The sequence below is a fragment of the Aedes albopictus genome, chromosome 1, assembly GCF_035046485.1.
Source record: "Aedes albopictus strain Foshan chromosome 1, AalbF5, whole genome shotgun sequence".
NCBI lineage: Eukaryota > Metazoa > Arthropoda > Insecta > Diptera > Culicidae > Aedes > Aedes albopictus.
Genome location: NC_085136.1, coordinates 105465173 through 105491529, shown reverse-complemented (window position 1 = coordinate 105491529; position 26357 = coordinate 105465173). Strand labels below are relative to the sequence as shown.

General features: G+C 41.1%; 1 protein-coding gene across 2 annotated transcripts in view; it reads left to right on the top strand.

Moving 5' to 3' along the window:
• The window catches only part of LOC109397657 (uncharacterized), a 386176-nt gene that overhangs the window by 246855 nt on the left and 112964 nt on the right, over positions 1-26357 (top strand). For both annotated transcript variants that reach the window (XM_062845147.1, XM_029880381.2), the window contains one exon: positions 19145-19423. In XM_062845147.1, coding sequence (XP_062701131.1) covers positions 19145-19423 — 279 coding nt within the window. The remainder of the gene's footprint in view (positions 1-19144; positions 19424-26357) is intronic.

Sequence of the window (26357 nt, the reverse complement as noted above, 5' to 3'; positions counted from 1 at the left end):
TTTTGATACTATGAGGTGCAACAGACACAATCGTGTCGATCACTTTTGCACATTTTGAACGCCATGCCACGCCCAAACCTGTGAACGAAAACATTTGGTACCTTGTATACGTAAAATTCAGCATATAAGTAGTTCCGAGTCAAAAATTGAGATCAATCCATCAACGCAAACCAAAGTTACAGCATCCCAAACTTGGGCATTTTGTACGAAAATCGGCGTTTGCCCGATCAGTTATGCACCACAGTGTATGCCGACAGAGGGAAGATAAAAAAGAGTAAAGCCTGTAGATCTTGAAAGTCCTATCCCACGAATATGTTTTTACAATTAAAGCATGATACAGTATGTACATATCGTAACCTAAACTTCAAAATGTATTGGAGGAAATTTGTATTTCACGTAATGTCCAACAACCACAATATCGAGTTGCTCGTAGCATTGCGAGATCGAATGGACGTCAACGTGACTAAATTTCACAAACAGAGTGAACAGAGTGGTAGATGGTGTAAATCTTAAGAAAACGAATTCGAGAGTGGTTTGGATGACCTAGATCACCCATTTCATGTGAGTACCTAGCATGAATTGTCTAGGGGTGTTTTGAAGTTTTTTGAGTACCGTAGACTATTTTCAGTGATCATTCATCGTGTAGAAAATTCGGTTTGGAATGTTGGATTTGTTACACAAACTTCGGAGTACTTTGGAGGTCTTAGCATAGCTCTGGGATCAAAACTTCGACAAACTATAATAGGCAGTAAGACATTCTATGTTAAGGATTAGTAAAAACTATTGATGATTAGCAAATCGATGTATCTTAAACGAGAATACGTAAAATTTATAAAAAAAAATATAAAAAAGCCACGTATTTTCGGCTACTAGGAAAAGGAGGAGGGTGCCAAGGGAAGATTCCACAACTATTCCCCTTGACTATACAAAAACCCAGGGTAAAATGTTTTGAAACAAATAAGATATTGCATTTCTACCAAAAATGTTAAAAATTAAAAAAAATAATCTCTACGACCCGTATATACGACTTGCAAGTCGATCATTGAGGCGGCCATCTTGGAATTCTTTTGAGCTTGTCCTTAAATGTGGTTATCCTGGTTTCCGGGGTTTTCTGCAGAGCTCCGGAGGTTTTCAGAGGGATTCCCAGAGGTAATGGGAGTCCCGGAGGGGTTTTCTATGGGTTGAAAGGCGTTTCGGAAATTTTCAGGTGGGTTTCCGGGGGTTTCAGGGGGCTTTATAGGTGTTTCAAGGCGTTACGTTGCAGTGGCTTCCAGGTGGGTTCCTGGGTGTTTGAAAGAGGATTCCTGGAAGTTTCTGGGAATCTTAGTGATATTTCAGGGGTGTTTCAAGACGTTTAATTTCAGGCATCAGAGAGAAACCCGGGGGTTTTGAAGGGTTTCAGGAAAGCTACAGAACGGTTTAAGAGGGTTTCTATGCGTTTCAGAGGGCTTCAGGATATTTCAGGAAGGTATTGGAGGTTTAAAAGAAGTTTCTGGAAGTCTCATAGATGTTTCAAGGCATTTGAAAACGTTTCAAAGGATTTTCAGTAGATCGGCTCCAGAAGCACGTTCTCCTTCGTTTGGGTTAGGTTTTTGGAGAGCTTGAAGGACTTTCTGAAGTATTCAGAAGGGCTCCTGGGAGTTTCACACAATTTCCCAGGGACCTCACTAGGGTTTTGTATGAATTTAAAGGACTTTCAATGTGTTTCATAGGCTTTTATGGGGTTTCAAAACATTTGAGTAGATTACAGGGCGTTCCTGAGAGATTCAAGGAGGCAACAAGAGGATATCCGGAGGTTTCATGGAGTTTCAGCGGGCTACAGCAGAGTTTATTCGTAGTTTCCTGAGGTTTACGGGGATCTCCAATTCCCTATACACAAGGGAGTTGTTGGATACTCTTAGACAGTTCGACAAGGTCCCATGTGTTTTTTTTAATGCTTGTACATATACTATAAATAAATTTAAAACACGGTGGAACAACTTTGAAGTTCTAACTAAACCTTTGGATGACCACCTTATACAACAATTTTGGAGCAGTTCATCGCAATGGGAAACCTCTTAAAGCTAGAGAACAAATTATGTTCAACCACCAAATAACCTATGTGTAGAAACTGTTGAGAGTGGAGTTGCTAGGTAGTTACCCTCAACAACGGCAAAGTTTCATCGAGCTGGTTGCTCGGTTCACAATTAGGTCATATTTAGATTGATCAACTTCGAACCAGTTCGATATTGGCTAAAGATATACATCGCAGGGAAAGAGGGAACGAACTTTCATTTTGGATAAAGTTCCGAAACGAATTCCAATAGATATTGATACACTTCCCATCGATCGACTCGATAGCAGAAGAAAAGTTCCGAAGCATGTTGTTCCATATCGCCACAAAACTGCGCTCGAATATTGCCATGTTCTCCTCCAAAGTTGGCCAACTCCCTCGGAACTCGATTATTCTTTCGTCTGTGCCAGTCACGGTGCGGTGCTGTGCACGATGCATACCGTTCGTTGCGTTGCGTTGCCAACATAAACAAAGTATTGCCAGTTTAATCGCTTCAGTCAAGTTTGTCTTGAGGTGGTGGGCCCCGACTGAGACAAACTTGGTCTTCGCTTCGGCTTCCCACATGCAAAGGTGAACCACACACCCACTGACACACGTGTGCTAGCTTGAAGTTTTCGGAATTATGTAGTGGCTACAATATGTATTCTGGAGAATCAGTTGGTGCTTTCAGTATGCAGCATTATTGCCCTGTGCCAAAAACATTAACTTTTGCCATTGAGTTATGGTAGTGAAGTTAAACATACAGTGGAATTTTGTACATAATGGAACAGATCTGGTCAGCTTTAGCACTATAGTTTTAAGGGTTTGAACATTCCACAATTATTTGTTGCAATTGATCAGATTAAACGTCGAAATCAAAAGCAGTAAATTTTGAATTTTGGTAGTCTAGCAGCCACATGAATAAAACCAGGTTTAACCTATAACATTGCTGGATGATATGTTATTTGTTTGATAGTAGGTATGGTTGTTTACGTGAAGATAGGCACTAGTATGAATCAGCCGGTTATTGATCGGAGAATTTAGTTTGTTAGAGCTACGACTGCGATAGACGTCTGCATTCATCTGCCGGGCACGAAATTTAACAACTTAGGCCAATCTCAAAAGTTTTACTCATGGTGACCCCATCCTTGGCACTTGCAGTACTAAGCAAGGCTCTGGAAACACAGGTAAACGAAAATGTACCCATGTCACACGAACATCAAACATTAGCTTCTGCTTCTCAATCAAGCTTTCGCAATTTTACAATACCTACAAGATATGCCACTTATTTGAACATCTTTCAACAGCTGTTGCAGAAATCATTAGTATTAATTAACTCAATTGAGAATATCTCGACAAGCTCGTGCTACTGCAAGACAGCTCTCCCAATCAGAAATAATTAAATCAACACAGCTGGATGGCGCTTTCTGCATTGAACACCATTGCCATTATAGCTCACACCAGTCTGTTTATATATTTTTTGCTCTCATTTATGATGCAGCAACTAAAAGAAGTGCAAAGTGAAACATTCCCGATAGTCGTCGTTATTGATGAAAGCTGCTCCAAAGGACTCATCAGAGAAATGCACTTGTCTCCCCCTCTTACCAGTTCCTAGCTATTCCAGACTTGGTCATCTGTTGAAACAGAGAAGAACGTGTTGGTGCAACGGGGCACCTCGATTCTTCAATACATAATTAATCATCGGAGCAGCGACGGAAAGAGTACCTCGATTTGGCATCACAGTTGATGTTCTTCCCGGTCGGTAGTAGCAACAATTCTACCGGAACTTTTCTTCGTTTTTTTCCTGATTCCATTTCCACCCGCCATTAAGATCGTCGGATGCTCTCAATTAGTGATGCAGAGCGGATTGAAACAAGACTGATTGAAAAATGCTACCGGCAAAGGCGGCGCATCATCGACGGACTGTCTGCCTGTTCGTTCTGCAGTTCAGTTCGGCTGTCCTTTCTGGCTGTTTTGATGGAGACACAGGAATATGGACGTTGATGACAACATCATTCGAAGGACATTGGAAATGCTAATGGACGATGATGGAGATTCAATTACACGGTGCAACATGTTTTTTCTCATTCTGCTGAAAAACTTTGCTTTTCGGTTACACTGGAGCCTCCATTTAGGTAACGTTAACTAACTGGAATTTAATTGTGTATATAGCACAGTAGGATAAGATTGCGAGTGGAGTTAAGAAGAGTTTGAAGTGTGTTGAATGGAAAAAGATAAGGAAGTGTGGAGACTATTTAAAGTTCCCTTGTATGTTAGTGCCCTGAAACGCTTCTGAAACCTCCCTTAAACCCACGTAAAGCTCACCCGAGAGCCTTGGAAGCCCAAGACTTTGAAATCTGCCCGTCCATTTAGACACGCTCGGTTTGAGCCTGTGTGTCCATCTACACTTGCTGGAGGATTCCTATTCCCTTTGCCATTTCAGCTTGGACGATGTTTTAGCAATCTCCCTCGCGCATTTTATGCCACGTCGCTCGGAGCACTCTTTATCCTCTGCCACCACTAGTGCTATGGACATCATGCCAGATAGCACGCATACCGCATCCTTTGAGACCATGCGGTATACGCTGACCACCCTAAGGCACAAAAGCCTGTGCGTGTTGATCATGCAGCGATGCCCTATCGTAGAATGGAGACCGCTACTGTCGCGAACAGCTTATGCTTATTCGTGACTATTGCCATGCTTGCCCTTTCGCAGGCATATTGCACGTAGCTTCCGAATTTCAGCTTATCATCGATTAAGACCCCCAATTGGTACAGTAAGCGCTTACAGTTGATCGTGCACCCGCGTGTGGTGGCTACTGCCTGTCATTCAGACGTGTAATTGTTTACCACCACCTCCGTTATTTGGTGCGTGAGTGCCAACTGTCTCAACCTTGTCCAGTCCTCTACAATGCCAATTGAGTGCTTTGCTGTCAGTTTCACTTCCTCTACGACTCGCCGTATACCAAGAGGGTAATATCATCGGCAATGTCCGGTGGAAGTTTAAGCCTGCCTCAATATGCCATCATGCGCCGCGTTCCATAGTACCGGACCCAGGATGGAGCCCCGAGGTACCCCCGCGGTGATGTTGTAGCTCCTCTCGCCTGTTTTGGAGACAGCTCTAATAGCGTCCACCGCCGATCGACCCTTCCAGAAGCCGAACTGGTTATCCGAGAGGCTAGAGTCATCGGGTTTCTCGGTATAGACAGGCCATCACCTTGACAGAATGATCCGTTCCCACAGTTTCCCGGCAATGTCCGGAATGCAGATAGGTTCTTCTTCTTCTTTGTGGCTCTACGTCCCCACTGGGACTTGGCCTGCCTCGCTTCAACTTAGTGTTTTTTGAGCTCTTCCACAGTTACTAATTGAAGGGCTTTCTTTGACTGCCATTGCATGAATTTGTACATTGTGAGGCAAGTTCAATGATACACTATGCCCAGGCAATCGAGAAAATTTTCTCGACCGGAACAGGAATCAAACACGCCGTCTCCGGATTGACGATCCATAGCCTTAACCATTAGGCTATCTGGAGACCCCAAAAAGGATAGGTCTGTATGCCGACCGGTCGCCAGGTGGCTTCCCGGGTTTGGGCAGTAGAAGCAATCTTTGCCTCCGGAAATACGCCTTTGTCTAGGCACATCTGCATAGCCATTCTGAACATGTCAGGGCTAGCGTCGATGACCGTCTTGATGGCGGCAGTCTGCATACCGTCAGAACCCAGTGCTCTGTTCAATTTAAGCGACTTCGCAATTGCGATGAGCTCGTCGTTCGTCACCAGGGTGACCTCGCTATGACCGGTTTGGCCGTAGGGGACGAGGGCCCATGGTTCTTGTATCGTGGCGCGGGAACAGCGTTTCCACCATCTTCTGCAATATCTCAGGGGAGCGTTCTGGAGATGCAGACGCGCCCTTCGTTTTGTCCATGGCTACTCTGTAGGCATCACCCCTAGGGGACGTGGTAGAGGTTTTCGAAGCACGCCTGCTTACGCGCCTCAATCTCTTTGTTCAGTGCTAGTTTAGCTGCCTTGTAGGCCTCACTTTGCTCAATTCTACCCTCTTCTGTGCGAGCTCTTTGCATCATCCTTCTAACTCTTAGGCAGGATGTGTGGGGTTCTGCGATTTCTGGACACCACCAGTATATCGATTTACTCCATTTCTGGATAGCGATCGCCTTGGAATTGCGGCATCACATACACGGCTTATGGCTCCGACTGGATCACCGCTGGATAGATCGTCGGGGTTACCTTCTATTAGCAATCGCTCCACAAATGTCCCACTAGTGTGCTTGGTAATCCAGCATAGACGAGAATTGGTCTATTGGCCACCTTGGGGGCATATCAATTGCAATAGTACACCCCGTTGATCTTCGCTATTGCGAAGCCCTCGTGTGACGTGGAAATTATTTCCTGGAGCGGAAAACGACCAATTATACAGATCGTCGCTAGCTCGGCCTTATCCACTACCCAGTTCTCGGTATCGGGAGGGATGCAGCATGGGTGCGATAGTAGGGCAATGTCTGTACAGTAGTTCAGGTTTAGCTGTGTAGCTTGCATTATCGTAGGTTGGTTCGACCTCCTCGCGTGTCCGGGCATTTAGGCGTCGGCGTCGTATGACCCATGTTCGCCGTGCAAATCAGGCATTTTGGTGCCGAGTTGGACTTCCTGGCGATATGACCCGCCACCCCGCACTTTCAGCAGAGCTTGCTCTTGTCGAGGCCTTTACACGCCCACGGCTTATGTCCTTGCTCAAAGCACTTGGTGGCTTGGTGGCTACTGACCACTGATCAGCCTACCCTGGTCTTGCCTTGTTCACCTCCTCAAAGGGGAGCTTTCTTCTAAACCATAGGGGGATAATCTGCTCAACAGACATACTAACAGGAAGGCTAGGGTAGTGTGGGGCTGAGGCCGTCTTCTACAACAAAAGTAAAAGCCAGGACTACTCTCTCCTCGTACCCACTAAACCATTCCTATGGTCGCCAAACCCTACGTCTCTCCGGAACCACCAAGAAAGAATTGCTTCAGAGAGTGGCTAGTGCACATCGCAACCTCAAGGTTAGCTGCGTAGCCTAGCAGCAACGAACATCGATGACTCGCTCTGGAGAGTCCATCACGGTAACATGCTGGCGCTTAGCCAGTTTCCCGAGTGGTCCTCGCCACTCCCTTTGTCCTCTGAAGGCGAGCAGGGTCAACCCCGCCCGCGCCCAACTTTGCAGACATCAAGAACTGATGCCCACGTGCAACCCGATCTGACCTGCTGAAGGCAAGGGTATCACTACCCTTCAAGGAAGCTTGACTGTGGCAATCTGCGTGCCCTTTCGTAGGTGGAGCGATGCACTTGGTACATGTTTCTCGCACTGCAGTTTAAGTACGACTGCGAGCTCTTCTGCGTCGGTGATCTCGTCCAGGTCCAGGTTTATACTGGAGAGTCGCCTTCGCTGTTAGGGCTCTTACCTGCACCTTTTCGCCTAAAACCTCTTGAGCTAGGGCCTTGTAGGAGGCACCTTTCTTGACAGACTCGTCTCGCATGGCCCTCAGCACCTCGGCGTACGTCTCTGGCTCGGTTTTGAAGACTAGCGTGTCACTCCGTTCAGCATCCGCGTGAGGTCGACGCTGTGCCTCCTCGTGCTCCCCCTGTTGAACCTCTTGCCATCTGCTCGCTGGTGGCGTATTGGCGATCTCGCCAGTCCTCCTTAAGTGATCGGGTTGAACGCCGTTCCCTCTCTCCACCCACGATCACGTGGTTCGAAGATCCCTCTGAAACCTTCTGAACTTCCGAGGCCTTGTAAGTCTTCTAAAACCCCGTGAAGCTCACCCGAGATTCATCTGAAATCTTCTAGTGGATCGATCAAAAGAGTCGACTCTTTTTTTGAGAGTGAACCGGTTCCTATTCCTCCAAGTCCTCTTGGTATTTCTCCGTGAATTCCTTTGGGAAATCCTCTAGGAATGCCCACTGATATTTCTGCAGAAGTTTGTTACCAGTTTATTTTTCTGTTACATGTTCAATTTTAGCTTGTGAATATTCTACTAATTTTAATGTGCATTTATAGGGTTCTTCTATTACTCAGGAGAAATAAAGCCTAAGCAATCGGAGTGGTTGCATACATTAAGGTCTTTTCTGGCGACAAATGACGGCAAGACAGGCAAACCGCTCCCTAGCAGGGATATCAAAATGCAGCCGACTTGCATTAAAACCCACATCGGGATGGCCAATTAGGATTAGTTTTCCTAGACACAAGTAAGCTATGAAAACAGAATAAATACTGTTAACAAAAATGGGACCAGCCAAACAAAACACTGTTCCAGGATCGACTGATGGACCAAAACCAATAAATGAAACCTCGTCATCCTGTGATCGTAAATTGTTATTATTTTGAGGATAACTGGCCACTTTTATGTTTGTGTTGTAAACGTGAATTCGTGTAGTTATATTTTAATGTGCATTTGAAATGTTCTATTTATTTTTCGAAATGAAAAATAAAATAGAGCATTGATAGGGTTCCATCATTGTTTGTCCGTATTTTGGCACCCAACGCGGGCCATTGATTATTATATTTTTTTTTATTTGTACCATCTTTGCAAAGGTCCCTTGCAAAGGGACGTGGTAAAAACTAGCCTAAGGGGCTGTCCATAAACCACGTGGTCATGAGGGGGGGGGGGGGGGGGGTTCGGCCAATGACCATTTTGTATGGACAAATAAAAAAAATTGTATGGACAAATGACCACGCGGGGGGGGGGGGGGGGGGTTGGAAAGTCCCAAAAAAATGACCACGTGGTTTATGGACAGCCCCTAAATGTTAAAATTCACAAATATTTAAAAAATGTAAATAAAGATGTTCCTTCTGTGATTTCTGCTGGGACTTTCAAAGATTCTTCCTCAAATTTCTCTTGGAATTTCCCCGAAATTGCCCGCCGGATTTTCCCCGGGAATTCCTCATATGGTTCCTCCAGAAAATTTCCCTATGATTTATCCAGGAATTCCTTTCGGAATTTATTCAAGAATTCCTCTGAGATTGATCCAGCATCCCTGCTGTAACTTCTACATGAATTCCTCCAGAAATTCACCTTGTGTTATTTTTATGACATCCAGTAATAACTAATGAAATTCATCCAGGAATTAGCACTACATTTTGTTCCGGAATTCTTGCCGAGATTCCCCTACCAGATATGTCTAGAGAAATCTCAGCAGTGGTTCCTGAAAAAAAGTGGTAAGTAAATTACAGCAGGAGTTGCTAGAGAAATTCCAGTAAGAGTTTCTAGTGGAGATGCCAGAAGATTCTTGGATGCGTCCTTGCAAAAAAAAATCAAAAGGACTCCCAAGAGGAACTCCTGAAGAAATCCTTGAAACAATCTCTCTGAAATAGTGTTGTTAATCGATATTTTTAATCAATGTTGAAGCTCCACGAAATCGACTGAATCGATTTTTCTTTCGATTCAAAAATATTAAATTGTTTTTTTTAGAATGCACAATTATTACAAAAAATGTTTATAAAATCGAAGTAATATGTTCATAAAATCGAATTTAAGTAAAGTACATAAAATTGAGGGTCTATATAATCCACAAAATCGAGGTATACCTCTATATCAGGTTTTTTGGTTAATCCCTCCCAGGAGTCTAAGTGCATCTTTCTCAGGGTTCTAAAGGAATCCTCCTTATGGTCTAGAGAGTCCCTTTCAGGGTTCTAGCGCATCCTTCTCAGGATTCTAGACCAATCCATCTCTGGATTACGAAGTTTTTTTTTTTTGAGAATTCATCTCAAGATTCTTAATGAATTTCTGTTAATAATGTGGGGAATCCTTCTCGGGGTTTATGGGCAATCTCTTTCACGATTCTAACGGAATGTCTTTTAATACTGCAGGAGAATGCCTCTTAGGATTCTGGAAGAATCCGCCAATTTGTTCTGGGGATATCCGTTTAAGCATTCTGGGAGAATCCCGAAGAAAAGCTGCTCTCAGGATTCTGAAGCAATCCGTTCCAAGTTTGAAGGAGAATTCATCTCAGGAATCTGAGGAAATCTCTAAGGATTCTGGAGGAATTCCTATTACAGATTCTGAGAGAATCCGTCTTGGAAAACTGGATTAATCTCTCCCAGCATTCTACGGAAATCATTAATAGAATGCATGGAGAATTATTATTGGAAGAGACTTTCTTTCTTTTCTAGAGTAAGGTCTCCCAGCATGTTGGTGTGATAATTTTCAGCATTTTGAAGGAATCTCTCATAGAATTTTAAAGGACTCCTCACAGTCATGGAAAAGTCCTTTTAAAAATTCTTGAGGAATTTTTCTCAGAAGTATTAAATGATTCACCTGATAGGTATTCACCTATCAGAGTTCTAGGGAATCTCTGGATTCGAAGGAAATTAATTTCTGGATTTTGGGGTTTTTCTACCAGGGTTACCTAACAAGGGTGAAATCCCTTTCAGGATTCTAAGAAACTTCTGGATGATCTGGGTTTATTTCTTTCAAGGACCCCACTCAGAATTCTGAGAAAATCTTACTCTGCATTCTCAGGAACTCCTCTCAGACTTCTTGGAGGATCATACTCAGCATTCTCAGAATTGTGGGGAAATTTCTCTCAGAATTCTGGGGGAATATTTCTTAGGATTCTGGAGGAATTCCCAACCGGATTGTAGTGATATGCTTCTCAGGATTCTGCGTTAGATCCTTTTAAAATTCTGGGGGAATATCACTGCGGGTACTCTTTCCAATATTCCCTGAAAATTCGGCTTTCTGGGGTAATCCCCGTCAGGATTCTGGGGAAATTTCTCTCAAGATTCTGGGGAATTTGTGTCATGATGCTGGAGAAATTCTTGGGATTCTGGGGCTATATTTTTCAAGATTCTAGGGCACTCATTTTCAGAATTATTAATAATTGAAGAATCTCTGACGAGATTCTGGGCAGAATTATCTGGAGAAATGTGTATTTTGGAGAATCCCACGCATACATTTTGTGATTCCTCTTAGGGTTCGGAAGAAACCCTTTTCAGCATTCTACGAGAATCCGAGCAGAATTCTGTTTTCTGTATTCTGGAGCAGTTGCTCCCAGAAACCCCTTTTCAGGATTCTGGCAGAGTCCCTCATAGTAATCAGGGAGAATCCCTGACAAGATTATGCGAAGATTCTCTTGAGATTCATGTGTAATAATTTAAAGTATTCTAGAGGAATCACTCTCAGAGTTCTGGGACAATCCCTTTCAGGAGTTTAGGGGAGTCCTTTCAGAGATTCTGGGGGAATGTCTTTCAGGAATCTGCGGTAATATTTCTGTTTTATGTGGGTATACACTCCCGATCAAAAGTTTGGGGTCACCCCCTCAAAAACATGTCATTTTTTTAGGCCCATATCTCTGCCAATTTGCGTACGATTTCAAAACCCTAGGTTTCATTCAAAAGATAATAAGTCAAAGAAACTTTGTACATGATCAGTGTACGCAGAATATGCCACCGCAAGCGAAAAATAGGCAACAAAGAAAGCACGGCAACAACGCTTTGTTTTTTCGTTAGCAGATAATGACAAAATCGCTCCCGAGTTTGTTCACAACAAAAACGGTAGTAATATTTGTCTCGTTCTACTCATATCGTGATTTTCGCATTGTTTTACAACCTAGTTTACAACTGAAACTCAACTCTGCGGTTTGCAAGAGTCTTATTTCGTCCAATTGCTTATGAATTCGATAATGTGGGTCGAAAATTTCAGCAGAAAAGCCGGAATATCAGCACACTCACGGCAAACGATGTTTGTTTTATTGCTCTCATCGCCTGACATGCGTTTGTTGCGGAGCGCCTTTGTTACCAACATGAACCGCTTAGGGGCTGTCCATAAACCACGTGGTCTTTAGGGGGGGGGGGTTCGGCCAATGACCATTTTGTATGGACAAATAAAAAAATTTGTATGGACTAATGACCACGCGGGGGGGGGGGGGGGTTGGAAAGTCCCAAAAAAATGACCACGTGGTTTATGGACAGCCCCTTAGGACAAAGCGTTTGTTTTTCGGCGTGATCCGTTTTTTGTACCCTGTACATGATTTAAAAGAAACTTTTTCAAAAAATTTTGTATGTAAACATAACCCAAAGTTGCCAAATTTTCTAAAAAATGAATATAAACTTACGGCAGTGTCGCTGGAAATTGGGTCGACAAAACTTTAAGATGAGAGCGGTTATATAACCCATTTTCTATTAGCTTTCAACTGCTTTTTACAGAACTTAGCTAAAAAATCTAGAAAAAAAAGTTATTAAGTAAATTAACTCTTCATGGCATCGACCAAAAGTTTGGGGTCACCCCTCAATATGATGTATCAGCCAAAAGTTTGGGGTCACTTTCGTAAAACATGAAAAAGTTATTTGGTGATATCTTCGTCATCTATAGTTCAATTTTTATTCTTTTTGGCTCATTTCAAAGATAATTAACTAAATTTACGTTTGATGTCTTTAACTTAACGTATTTAACGATTTTTGTATATAAAAATGTTATGTAAATTTAACACATTTCACCACACTTCAAAAAATGAGACAACTTTACGTTAAGTTTTCGTCTGTAAATTTCAACAAATATGTGTGGTTCAATGTCTATGCAGTAAGTATCATTCATTTTGTTTCAAATAAGCCAAGAATTAAAATTGAGTAAAAGATGACAAAGATATCATCAAATCACTTTTCCATGTTTTACGATAGTGACCCCAAACTTTTGGCCGATACATCATTTTGAGGGGTGACCCCAAACTTTTGGTTGATGACTTCAAGGATTAATTTACTTAATAACTTTTTTTTCTAGATTTTTTAGCTAAGTTCTGTAAAAAGCAGTTGAAAGCTAATAGAAAATGGGTTATATTGCCGCTCTCATCTTATAATTTGTTCGACCCAATTTCCAGCGACACTGCCGTAAGTTTATATTCATTTTTTAGAAAATTTGGCAACTTTGGGTTAAGTTCACACACAAATTCTTTTGAAAAAGTTTCTTTTAAATCATGTTCAAAGTTTCTTTGACTTATTATCTTTTGAATGAAGCCTAGGGTTTTGAAATCGGACGCAAATTGGCAAAGATATGGGCCTAAAAAAATGACATGTTTTTGAGGGGGTGACCCCAAACATTTAATCGGGAGTGTACCTCTAAAAATTCCAGAGAATCCTTCACAAGATACTGGGGAAGTCCATTATAGAAGTTTTCGTAATCCCTTCCAAGAATCAGATTTTCGGATAAATTCTTCTTAGGTTTCTAGATATATTTCTCTTAAGAATCTGGAAGAACTCCTCATATGATCCCTCTCAGGATTCTGGGGGAATCACTCGTAGAGTTCTGGTGAATACCTTTCGGGATTCTGGCAGAATTATTAACAGCCATTTAAAGCATTCCACCCAGGATTTTTTGGGAATTCTGGAGGAATTCTTTCCAGGATTCTGGAAGAATCGTATCTCCGTGAATTCTGTGAGAGTATATCTCAGGTTTCTTTGGCAATCCTGCCCAGTATTTTTAGGGAACCTTTCTCACGATTCATCTTGGAATTCCGAAAATCTTTTTTTTTTTGTGAGAATCTTTCACAGTTTCTAGATGAATTTATCTCAAGAATGTAGAATAATCGCATTTGGAATTCCTCTCAGGATTCTGGGAGAATTCATCTTAGGATTCATGTTCCAGAGAATCCCGGGAGAATCCCGAAGGGAATGTTTCTCTTAGGATTCTGAGACAATCTATCACATGATTCTGGAAAAATTCCTCTCGGGACTCTGAGACAATCCGTCTGATAGTTATGGATTAATCTTACGCAGAAATCTAGGAAATCTAGGAAAAATTCGAAGAAAGATTGCTTTTTTTCTAGATAATGTCGCTCAGGATTCTGGTGTAATCATTTTCGGTATCCGGCCATTTTGGCCGAATGCCGTTTGCCCGAATGTCATTTGGCCGAACGCCGTTTGGCTGACATTTAGCCGGGGTCGTTTGGCCGAATTTAAATCCAAAGGATTTGGAGGTGTGGGCAAACTCTGAATAACATTCTAGCTGCCAATATGATCATCAGAAATATTTCCTTCTTACAGTCATAGGCTATTCTTTCTAGTTTTACCATCAAGGGATTAGTTGGCGTAGAAACTGAGAATATTTTTGTCAGAGATTTTTCCTTCTTAGAATCATAGGCTATTCTTTCGAGTTATGCTGATATGGGAAACAGTGGCATGATCACTTAAGTTCATCATACCATTTTAGGTCAAACGGCATTCGGCCCAAATGCGTTCGGCCAAATGACCCTTTCGGCCAAATGACGTTCGGCCAAATGGCCTGGAACCGTCATTTACAGCATTCTGAAGAAATCTCTCTCATAATGCTAGGGGAACTCCTTTCAGAATTCTGGAGGAGTCTCTTTAAAAATTTTGGAGGAGTTTCTGTCAAAATTGTATGGAAACACTTCTCAGAGTTCTGGGGAATGCAGAATCTCAGGATTTTTCTTTCAATTCGAAAATATTAAGTTTCATTTTTTTTTTTCAGAATGCACTGTCTTAACGTTACCATTTTCGAATCAGAGTCGCGAAATGTTCGATGTGCAATCTCAAATTTTGATATTGAATTTATTTAGACAAGTATAGCGTGCCATGAACTTGAACTACAGCAGCAAACGGATCATTTGATAGTTTTGTAATATTTTATAATATCGAATCGATGTGAAAACATCGATTCAAAGCATTCGATTAAATCGGTGAACCGATTATGTTGATCCGATTCGAATCGATTCACAAAAATCGATGTCTCAGCCAGATTTGCCCAATGCTACTCTGAAAGAGCCACAGGAGGATTTTGTAGAGGAATATATGGAGAAACCCCATGAAGTATCGCAAGAAAAATTTCTCGAGGAATCTTAGCAGGTATTCCTAGAAGATTTAAGATTTTTTTTTGTAATTTCTTTTTATAGTGAATTTTAACTAATGCTATTTTTTTACACATTGAGGAATTCAGAAGCTATCCTTGGAGAATTTATAAGAGGAATTATTGCAGGAATTTGCGGAATATCCCTGAAGAAATACATGAAGAATCTCTGGACGAATCACAAGAGAAATCCCTGGGGGAATCTTTGAAGGTATTTTTCCGGCAATCCTAGCAGGCATAACCAGAGAATCCCATTAGGCATTCTGAGAGAAATCATTGGAGACATCCCTTTTGAATTTCTCTAAAATTCTTGTTAGGTTTTTTTTTCAGGTTACTCCCGCTGTTCCTTTGTACATACCTATCCAGTGATACTTCCAAGGATTTTTTAGAGATTTCTCAAACCATTCATATAGAAATTCTTTTTATTACTCTTCCAAAGCGTTCTCCAAGGATTCATTTAGGAATTTCTCATGAAATATCACCAGATATGTCTACTTAGATTTCTCCAGCAATTCTTGCTGGGATTTCTCACGCCTTTTCAGCTGAGATTTCTCCAGTAATTTTTCTTGGTAGTCTTCCAAGAATTCCTAGAGAATTCCCAGCAGGGATTTCTTGAAGATGATCAGCAAAAAATCCTTGTGAATTCTACCAAGAATTTCTGAATAAATCCCAACAGTATTCCTGGCTCTCTGAGGAAAATCCTTAACTTTCCATGACGCGCGCCATCAAACAACCGAAACTGCACCACGCTCGCGCTGTATACGAAAAGTGGGGTTTTTTGGTAGTGTTGTACTTTTTACAACAGCGCGCGCGCTGAAGGGTTAAGGAGAAACAAATGGATTTCCAAAAGCAATAAATGGTAAAATTCTTAGAAAATTTCTTGTAATTCTTGTTGGAATCCCTGAAGGAGTCGCAGCACGAATGTTTGAAGGAATCTCAACTATAATCACTAGCGTAGGCAGCTTTTTTTTCTTCCTTTCTATCCAAAAAAAAAAACACGAGAAAGAGAAGGATGGAAGAAGAAGCATGTGCCTTTTGTTTTATCCCGGTCTTTTTCGTGTTTATTATGGAGAATTATTGAGAAAAACAGGTTGCCTTGACTAGTTGCTATATATTAGAGTGGGTCAACGTTGTATGGAGAAACTTTAAATTTGACCGCATCAACCCGGAACAAAGCTTTTCTGACTCCTTTTTGCGTCCAAAACAACTGTGCAAAATTTGGGAGCGATTGATTGCGTCCCCGTATTCCGCATTGTGATTGAAATTTGTATGGAAGTTAGTATGGGAAAACGTACTTTTTTGCATTTTACTCATAAGTTGAATTCTTTTGTCTAATACCGTTTAACTAATAACGTTAAAGTATAGCCTAGGATATACCGAAAAACTTTGCCGAAGACCGCAAAGTGATCGGACGCTTGTGAAAAAAGTTATTCGCTTGGTAACTTAGGCCAAAAACTGAGATTTTATTATTGATGTTATTCCTTTACATGTTAAATGATAAGCACCACCAGGCAATCTGTGCGTTATAACTTTTTTCACAAGTGTCGGATCACTTTGCGGTCTTCGGCAAAGTTTTTCGGCATATCCTAGGCTATGCTTCAACGTCATTAGTTAGATAGTTTTAGACGAAAAGTTTCAATTTATGAGAAAAATGCAAAAAAGCACGTTTTCCCATACTAAATTCCATACAAACTTCAATCGCAAAGCGGAATACGGGGACGCAACCAATCGCTCCCAAATTCTGCACAGTTGTTTTGGACGCTAAAAGGAATCGAAAAAGCATTGTTCCAAAAAATCGACTTTGTTGACCCAGTCTACTATATATCTATATCTTAAGAAATGTATGGAGTTTGCATTAATTGGCGATTTACCCTATAGAGTGGAAAAAAAAAACATTGGAAAAAGAACATATGAGCTTCACTATCAATCTAGGTTAACTAGAATCAAGATGATTCTGATGATCATTGTTAGTGTAGGATCATGCCCTGAGTTCGAAAACGCGAAGGAAAAAAATACAGTAGAGCGGATTTTTTTCCACTTTCCATACAAGGTTGATGATTTGAAATCGCTTTGTGTTGTTTTTTTAAGCAAAGTCGCTCACTTCACACATTTCATTCTTCGTAATCAATGCTACGATTGAGCTGATTTGTTTTTACTGTAACTCGCTTACATATGATATGTCAAATTAATGTTGAGAAAGAATTTTTAAATTGTTTTATTTCTACTTATTGAGAAAAATACATTTCAGTAACAAATTTTGAAAACGACGTATAATCAATGCTACACCATTGATTATACGTCGTTTTCAAAATTTGTTACTGATTTCTTCATATATTTTTGGAAATTTTGCTAAAATTTAAGCAGATCGTCCCTAAAACTTTCCAATATCTTGAATTTCATCAATCTGATGCAAAACCTGCATTCAGATAACCGAATGATATTAAATTCAGCTTTTAATTCATGGAAAAAGATTTAAAATTGGTTGAACAAAACGCAAAATATTTAAATTTTAATAAATTCCATATTTTGAAAAAAATGTAAAACTCGATATTGAGTTAAAACTCAGAAACAGTTCTACTTAAAATTTTTTGAAGCACGGTTTCGAAATCAGCACTAAATTGTGCTTCAAAAATTTTGATCGTTGACAGAAGTTTACGACTTTCGTTTTATTTTGTAAACTAGTGTTATCATTGATAAAAGTCAAACCTAAATTCGTTTCGTGAATTTGTAAAAAACATAAATTGAGCAAGAAGTGTAAGAACTTCAACGATCACGATCAATTCTGACTATACATGTCAATGGTTGCTCCTCCGTAATTGATCTGAACTGGTACTAGTTGCACTGAGATCCAACTGAATAAGGGGCTGGGACATTCCACTTATTCTCAAAGTGCAATTTTAGCAGCTCATGCATATTTGATCAATAACGGCGCCGGCCAAGTCCTTATAGTCAGCTGGGAAGGGAAAGGAATGTTAAAGTGTACTGGTTGTTGCTACTAGAAACCGAGAGCACTCTGCGTCTCCACAACCCGCACGGACTGGGGTATTTGTTAGACGGAAAGGATGGGAGATCTGGGAGTCACCGTTGGGTCGGTGATGCGATCCATGGATAGGGTTATTTATAGTGTTCGTGATAGATTGTGTGGTGAATAAGGTGAATAAGGTCAAGCGGCACAGCACGCTTTGGTTGCATAACTTGAATAAGGTCAAGCGGCACAGCACGCTTTGGTTGCATAACTTATAGGCGTTATATATACACTGTGCTGTGAGTGGAAGTTGGAAGGGAGGGAAACGACTTTTTTTCGATTCGTTTTCTGGTTCTAGCGATGGCTATGAACATATGAATATACATGAGTTGTATATGTAGAGAAGAGAGAGCGAGAGAAAGTGGATAGAAAGATACAAAGTAGGATGAAAAGGACGGGCCAGGGATTGAACCCATGACCTTCTGCATACGAATCAGAAGCGGTAACCACTAGACCACCAAGCCCGTCATGAGCAAGAAGTGTAAGAACTTCAAGCACATAAAGTATTTTTTCAAAGCAAATTTTAAAAAAGTTTCAGACTGAAACAAACCGTGTTGAACCGTGTTATCCACACAAATTCTGGAAGTATGAATATGGTTTCTGACGATACCAAGGCACCCTACTTTCAATACCTTTGTCAGCATATGCCTCGTTGGTTAACTAAATTGCATCCAAGGAACAAAAACCCCCAGTTGTCATTGGGAAATAAATTAGAACCTAACGAAGAAAGACCAAGTGTTCGAAAAGAACCAACAACTGCTTAGTAGTAGGTAGAAAGGTAAAAGTGTGATCGGAGGAAGGCGGAAACACCAAAAGTTCTCTTCTTTGGAGAGAAAATTTTCACCATCCGCAACATATGCTGTTTCCTCTGACAAGATGGGAGCGGTGGTGAGGAGTGCACAAAAGTGCAGTTCTTTGGCTCGTAACTTTGGTGAAAGAAACTTATGCTCGTTGCTCTTGTACGTCGGATCGGAGCTGCATCTTTGTTTTACTCGTGTAGGCAAGAAAGTTCCTTCAAAGCGTCATCAAATATGGAGCATTACGTAAATCCGCTTCGGAAAGTTTTAACTTTGAAGCTGGATTTTTTCTTGTGATGACTTGCACTATCGTGCAGATAATCTGTTCAAAAAGCGGGAACAATATGGCAATAAATCTACCTACGCAACAAACTTAGATTGTGAAGTTTAATTGCCTCAAATCTAATGCTGTAATCTCATAATCCTTTTTCAACTTTCCTATATTTCAGATCGACCGGACATCCAGCTGAAGCTGCCGCTTCATCGAACGACGGTGGACACCGGATACGACCAAGGCTATGGAAGCGAGCGCTCCCCAGAGGATGAAATGCCTCCTCCGTTGCTGCTGATGCACGAAGCTCAGTACAATGAGATACTGGCTTCGTCGGGTCTGAATCAACTGCCGCCGACTAGTGTGATCGAACCGAATGATCTGCAGCGGTTCTGGAACTACGAGAAAGCCGCGGCGAGTTTGATCGCCAGTGGCGAGTATGGATTCATTACCAAAGGTGAGTACCGGGTGTACTTCTCAAACTTGTACCATGACATATTCAACCAGTGGAAACAAAGTAAGAAAAACTTTGAAGAGTAAAATTTACTTTTAAAACGGGCAAAAACCATTGCATACTCTCAGTGTAATGGTACATAACATACTATAATTCCCCCCCTAGAGGATGGCAATTTCCCCCCTTTGGAACACCAACCTTCTTAGTGTTCGCGCGACCATGCACTTCTCGAAGGTCGTTAAAATTCAAAGCGTACCTTAATGTAATAAACCACCTTCAGTGGCGCGCGACCCAGAACCCAGCAGAGCCCCGTTCCGGAGAAATAGAGAGAGAAGGCTCCTGTCAGCACATCACAGTCCGTCACTCAGACAGCCAGCCGTTTGCCTGATGGGGGGAGTGTCCTCAGTCCAGGAACTCGTTTCACGCGCAATGAGATTGCCACCACTTGTTAAGACCGTTGTTGTCGGTTGAAACATGGGATCGTAAAATTTAAAACTTTTTCGCTCCTCTAACTCTGACACAGGGCTGTTGCAGATTCGCGGAACTCATGGTGGGATAAATCGAGAAATAAATGGTCACATTTTTCGTGGGTGCATAGGTATTTGTAAAGCTTGGCACTTCATTGGGTTTCAGTAGAGGTTTAAGATGCGTTCCAGGGCATTTCAAGAGGTTTCAAAGAGCTTTAGAGGTTTTCCAAGCTTTGAGAGCTTCGTGGAATTTCAAGAGATTTTAGGGTGTTTTAGAAGGTTTCATAGGGGCTTAAAGAGGCTTCGCAGACTCTCCAGGTGAGCTTCAGGGAGTTCCCAAGGCATTTCAAAACATTCCAAAGTCTATCACGACAATTTAAAAAGGTTTCGTAGAGGCTTTAGGTGAGCTTTATGTTGAACCCCCATGAATTTTCTGGTGTGATTTGAGGCGTCAAAGCATGTCATGGTGTTTCAGATTGTAAAAGGTAATTTCTGAAGGTTTTTGAGGGGCTTCATTAGTTCTCATATTAGCTCCAAGTTTCAGAGGTGTTTCAAGACATTTCAATGCGTTTCAGTGCTTTCAGGAGGTTTGAGGGGCGTTTTAGGGGGATTTATCGGCTCACATGTGAGCTCCAAGAGGTTTTCAGGGAATGCCTAGGTGTTTCAAGGCCATTGGCGTAGTTAGGATTTTTCCTGGAGGCGGCCCAGGGGAGGCCTGACTCGAGATAACTTTTAAGCGGCATGGGCTCCCGATATGTGAATCTGAATATGCAAATCGACATTGCAGTTTAGAGAAATCGAAATAACTGTTTTATGTTTCTTCCTAGTTTCGTAAACTAGGGTGACGAAGGGTCTTATCGACAGGTTTGTTCTCTTCGTCATTGGGGGGTTTTTGTGGGCCAAATTTCCTGAAATTTGGGCATATAACTCAGCTTGGTTGAGAAGGATTTGAGGCCAACTTTGGTCCAGGCATTCCTCCAGTATTTTATTCATTGACTTCTCCAGAAATACCTTCAAAAATTTCACCAGGAATAACCCCAGGAATTTCTTCAGAAATTCTTCCAGGAATTCCTTCAGAAATTCCTTCAGAAATAACTAAGGCAATTTCTTTCAGCAAGTCCTCCAGGGATTCCTTGAGAAATTTCCTCAGGAACTCCTCCCGGACTGTATCCACGAATTATTCCAAGTATTCCTCCAGGAGTACTTCCTGAAGTTCCTTTGGGAGTTCCTCGAGGCATTCCTCTAGAATTTCATCCAGACATTTCTCCAGGCATTCCACCAAGAATTCCTCAAGGTATTACCCCAGGTATTTCTTCAGGAATTCCTCCAAGAGTTTCACCAGAAATTTCTCTTCGGAATTTCCTACAGCAATTCCTTCAGGAATTTCCCCAGGATTTTTTTCGGGGATTTCTTCGGAAATTTATTCAAGGTTTCCTACAGAAATTTATCCAGTAATTTCTGCTCTACAGATTTCTCCAGGAAATCTTCAGAAATTCCACTAAAAATTCCTCTAGGAATTTACCAGGAATTCTTTCAGAGCTTCCTCTCAGGATTCTTCCAGAGATTCCTCCAGTAATTTCTTTAGAAATTCTTCGGAGAATTTCTCCAGGAATTCCTCCGGAAGTTCTTCAGGGAATTTTTTTATGAATTTCTCTAGAAATTTCTTCACAAATTTCTCCACTTCAGTCAGAATTCCTTTAGAGATTCCTCCTGGAATTCTTTCAGGGAATCCACTAGTAATCCTTCAGGAAGAGCTCTACGGAATTTCCCCAAGAAATCCTCTAGGGATTTCTCCATGAGTTCTTCCTGGGATTCCGCCAAGAGTGTGTCCAAAAGTTCATCCAGGTATTCGTCCTATGGTTCGTCCAGAAATTACTTCAGAGAATCCTCCTGGAGTTCCTCCAGGGATTTTTCCAAGAATTTCTTCAGGCTTTTCTCTAAGGATGCCTCCAGAAATTCCTCAAGAGGTTTCTTCAGAACTTTACCCAGGGATTCCTCCCAGAATTCCACTAGGGGATTCTTCAGAAATTCATCCAACAATTCCTTCAGAATTTTTCCCGGGTTTACTCCAGGAATTCGACCAGGAATTTCTCCAGTCCGCAAGGGATTTCTCCAAGAACTCTTATAGGAATTCCTTCAAGATTTCGTTCAGGAATTCCTCTTAGGGTCTAGGAATTCTTCCAAAAAATCATGAAGATATTTGTTCAGAAATTTCTCCACGGATTCCTCCCATAATTGTTCTAAGGATTCCTCCAGGAATTCATCCAGGGATTCTTCCAGGTATACTACAAGAAATTTCTTCAGCAATTCATCCAGGGATTGCTCCGGGAGTTCTTCCAGAGATTGTTCCAGAAATTCTTGTAGTGAATTATTCAGAAATTCCTTTTGGAATCTTTTCAAAAATTTATTCAGTGGTTCGGCCATACATTTTAGAAATCCGTCCATCATCTTTACCAGAGATTCACTCAAGATTTTTTCCAGGATTACCTGAAGATTTTTTGATATACATGAGAGATTTATAGAGGAATTCCTCCAGCGATTTGTATTGGAATTCTTTAGGCCAGAACAAATCTCATTTCTTCCTTTGTCACAATGCTCTTTGACTCGTCTTAGCATTGTTATTCATGTAACGAGTTGCAAAAAGTTGATTTTTTTCAGAACGAGTCGAGTACGAAGAGTGCTGAAAAAATCGAGTTTTGCAACGCGTTCCATACAAAATTTTATGCATTTTTTTCATTATACAACTCATTTGAGTTGCATAATGTTCATAATGCAACTCAAATGAGTTGCATAATGAACATTATGCAACTCTTTTTCATTATGCAACTCATTTCAGTTGTATAATAAAACGGTACGGAAAAGTAAGTCATTATCATACTGAAATGAGTAGTATAAAATAGAAATTATAATACTGAATTTCATAAAATATTAAATATTTTGAAGAAAAAATGTCCAAACAATTAGGCAACATTGTTAAACTCATCCGATTTGTTAAGAATTTTTTTTGCATCTCTTATTTTACCACGAAATTTTAAAATTTCCTAAATAATTATTTGTGTCTCCCTTTAACCCATTTCCGCCCAGTGATCTATTTATAGATCAGATGCCGCGAACGCCCAGTGATCTATTTATAGATCAGTAACTTTTGCGATAACTGCGGAGAAATGAAGCATTATGGAAGACTGGTGTCTTCAGCAAAGTTGTTGAGAAGATCAAGGACTCTTCGATAGTACGTAATTTAGTACGTATTCGCTCCAGTAGGTGGCACTAGTGATCACGAAACATTGTGCTTTGACAGGTGTTCCGTCAACAGCCATTGCCAATACTGTCGCCTTCGTATCTTGAGAATCAGACTACATAGAAAAAAAATATATTCAGCAAAGTTGATCAGGACATCAAGAGCTATCCGATAGTGAACTAGTTGGTTCTAGGTTTTTCCGCTAGGTGGCGCTAGTGAGTCCCAAAAAATAGAAACCTCTGTATCTCGAGAATCCGACTACATAGAAGAATTTTGTCTTCGGCAAGGTTGATCAGTACATCAATAGCTATCCGATAGTGAACTAGTTGGTTCTAGGTTTATCCGTTAGAAGGCGCTAGTGGGCTCTAAAAAATAAACCTCTTTAGCTCGAGAATCAGACTACATAGAAGAATTCTGTCTTCGGCAAAGTTGATCAGGACATCAACAGCTATCCGATAGTGAACTAGTTGATTGTAGGTTTGTCCGCTAGGTGGCGTTAGTGAGTCCTAAAAAAAATTAAACCTCTGTATCTCGAGGATCCGATTACATAGAAGAATTTTGTCTTCGGCAAGGTTGATCAGGACATCAATAGCTTTCCGATAGTGAACAAGTTGGTTTTAGATTTATCCATTGGGTGGCGCTAGTAAGCCCTAAAAAAATTAAACCTTTGTATCTCGAGAATACGACTACATAGAAAAATTTCGTCTACGGCAAAGTTGATCAGGACATCAAGAGCTAACCGATACTAAACTAGTTGGTTCTAGGTTTATCCACTAGGTGGCGTTAGCGAGTCATAGAAATTCTTAGCTTCTGTCAATAGCTATCCGATAGTGAACTAGTTGGTACTAGATTTATCCGTAAGGTGGCGCTAGTGAGTCCTAAAAAATATAAGCCTCTGTATCTCGAGAATCCGATTACATAGAAGCACAGACAAACAGACGTAACACTTCAAACATTTTTCGATTCAAATTATAGTCATGGAAACATGTTCGCCCAATGCTAAAAGGACTGAGTTTGGCCAACCATCAACTAGGTGGCGGTAGTGAGCAAACGCCAAACTCGTACAAAAACTATGCGAGCGCCACGGGTGGGCAGTTGGCCAACTATCAATTTTTAAAATATACCGTTTAATTGGTGTACGATGGGAATTATCAGAGTGTTACGTCTGTTTGTCTGTGATAGAAGTATTCTATCTTCGGCAATCTCGATCAGGACATCAACAGCTATCCTATAGTGAACTAGTTGATTGTAGGTTTGTCCGCTAGGTGGCGCAAGTGGGCTCTAAAATTCTGAACTTCTGTATCTCGAGAATCAGACTACATAGAAGAATTTTGCCTTCGGCAAAGTTGATCAGGACATCACGAGCTACTCGATAGCGCACTAGTTGGTTCAAGGTTTATCTGCTAGGTGGCGTTAGTGAGCCCTAAACATTCCAGACATCTGTATCTCGAGAATCAGACTACTTTGAAAAATATCGTCTTCAGCAAGGTCGATCAGGGCATCACAATATATCCGATAGTGAACTAGTTGGTTAAAGGTTTTTCCGCTAGGTAGCGCTAGTAAGTTTAAAAAATTCTTAGCTGCTGAATCTCGAAAATCAGGCTTCATAGAAAAATTTAGTCTTCAGCAAAGTTTATCAGGACATCACGGGCTAATGGATAGTTAACTAATCATTTTAGGTTTATCCGCTAGGTAGCGCTAGTGAGCCCTACAAATTCTGAACTTCTGTATCTCGAAAATCAGGCTACATAGAAGAATTTCGCCGTCGGCAAAGTTGATCAGTACATCAAGGGCTAACGGATAGTGAACTATTTGGTTCTGGGTTTATCCTTTAGGTGGCGCTAGTGAGCTCTAAACATTCTGAACTTCTGTATCACGAGAATCAGACTACATAGAAGAATTTTGACTTCGACAAGGTCGATCAGGACATCAAGAGCTATCTAATAGTGAACTAGTTGGTTGTAGGTTTGTCCGCTAGGTGGCGCAGGTGGGCTCTAAAAATTCTTAACAAATATTGATAGAGTAGATTTTACGATGAAATAGAACTGCATTACTACTGATTGATAACAAAACCAGCTAGGTATTAAACAGCCGTCTCATTTCACTAAATATAATACTGAACAAAATATATTTTAGTATAATTAGTTATTAACTTGAACTAATGATTACATAATTTTCGATAACGTACTATGTGCTATCAATTTGTTATCTTTACTCAGGTTCATTGTGACTCTCATCTCAAAGACATTCGTTTGGGTCGAACGTGCCTCTGGAGCCGACCTACTGATTGGTCGGCATCATGTAAAATAGCTTTAGATAGATAAATTGAACGTAATTTGATCAACTAGCGCCCAGCAATTTGGTTAGAGGCCAGAAGACTTGAATGCACAATGGTCTATTCATAGATTAGTAAGTATTGCTAATGCCGTGGAAAATGAAGCATGTTGCACCGTCTTCCATTCTCCTCTCTTTTTCGTACTCGTTCAAGAGAGTTATTATCCGATGATGAATGGGTTGGTTTATGTTTTCCCGTAAGGCGGCTTCAATGATTCTTAGATATTTTGAACTTGTGTATCTCGTGAATAGAACTACATAAAGGACTCTGGTCCATATAACCACAAATGTAAATTATGTGATCCGTAAAATACGATCACGCATCATCAGTGGAAATTGTTTCCACTGTGAGCTTCGGAAGAAGCTGAGATAGCTGAGAATGAGATGTTGAATAATTTCATTCATTTATTTTGTATAACAACAAGTTCAAGATAAAACTGAATCAACAATATTTCTCCATAATACACGGTTCGTGGCTGCCGTTTTCCATCCTCAGTCACGCCCGATGCTCGCCAAGTCACGCTTCACCTGGTCCGCCCATCGTGCTCTCTGCGCTCCACACCTTCTTGTGCCATCCGGATCTGTCGCGAACACCAACTTTGCAGACATGTTGTCCGGCATTCTTGCAACATGCCCTGCCCATCACATCCTTCCGGCTTTGGCCACCTTCTAAATACTGGGTTCGCCGTAAAGTGCAGCGAGCTCGTTGAATCATCCTTCTTCGCCACCAACCCACTGACAGGCATTGTTGTCAACATCTCTTTTGTTTAAACGGCCCCAAAATGTGCGGATCAAACGAAATTGGGCCCCTAATGTCACTACTATCACTCCATGTTATAGGTATAGGCGTGTCAATGGCGTGTTCGCCACACATCGTTTTTCTGCACCCCGGCGAAGA